Below are 296 nucleotides of genomic sequence, written 5' to 3'. Positions count from 1 at the left end.
GCCCCTCCCCCGACCCACCCTGCCCTGCGGGCTGAGCTGGAGAAGGCGGCCAGGCAAGGACGGGTCTGGCCTCCGGACTGTGGGTGTGCCCAGTGGTGGGGTGACCGTGGGAACTCCTCTCCCCCCAGGTGTGGACCTGGTGCTGAACTCGCTGGCGGAGGAGAAGCTGCAGGCCAGCGTGCGGTGCCTGGCCCAGCACGGCCGCTTCCTGGAAATCGGCAAATTCGACCTTTTCAACAACCACCCCCTGGGGCAGGCCGGGCAGCAGGCGGGGGGGGCCGGGCAGGTGGGGTCCC

The 296-nt window shown here is 70.9% G+C and overlaps 1 protein-coding gene across 1 annotated transcript in view; it reads left to right on the top strand.

Moving 5' to 3' along the window:
* The window catches only part of FASN (fatty acid synthase), a 28,184-nt gene that overhangs the window by 11,262 nt on the left and 16,626 nt on the right, over positions 1–296 (top strand). The window contains 1 exon segment of the mRNA XM_014531242.1: positions 94–282. Within this exon segment, the coding sequence (XP_014386728.1) occupies positions 94–282 (189 nt within the window).

Source organism: Myotis brandtii, unplaced genomic scaffold, assembly GCF_000412655.1.
Source record: "Myotis brandtii unplaced genomic scaffold, ASM41265v1 scaffold797, whole genome shotgun sequence".
NCBI lineage: Eukaryota > Metazoa > Chordata > Mammalia > Chiroptera > Vespertilionidae > Myotis > Myotis brandtii.
The sequence above is the reverse complement of the archived record's forward strand: the minus strand, read 5'-3'. Positions and strand labels throughout refer to the sequence as shown.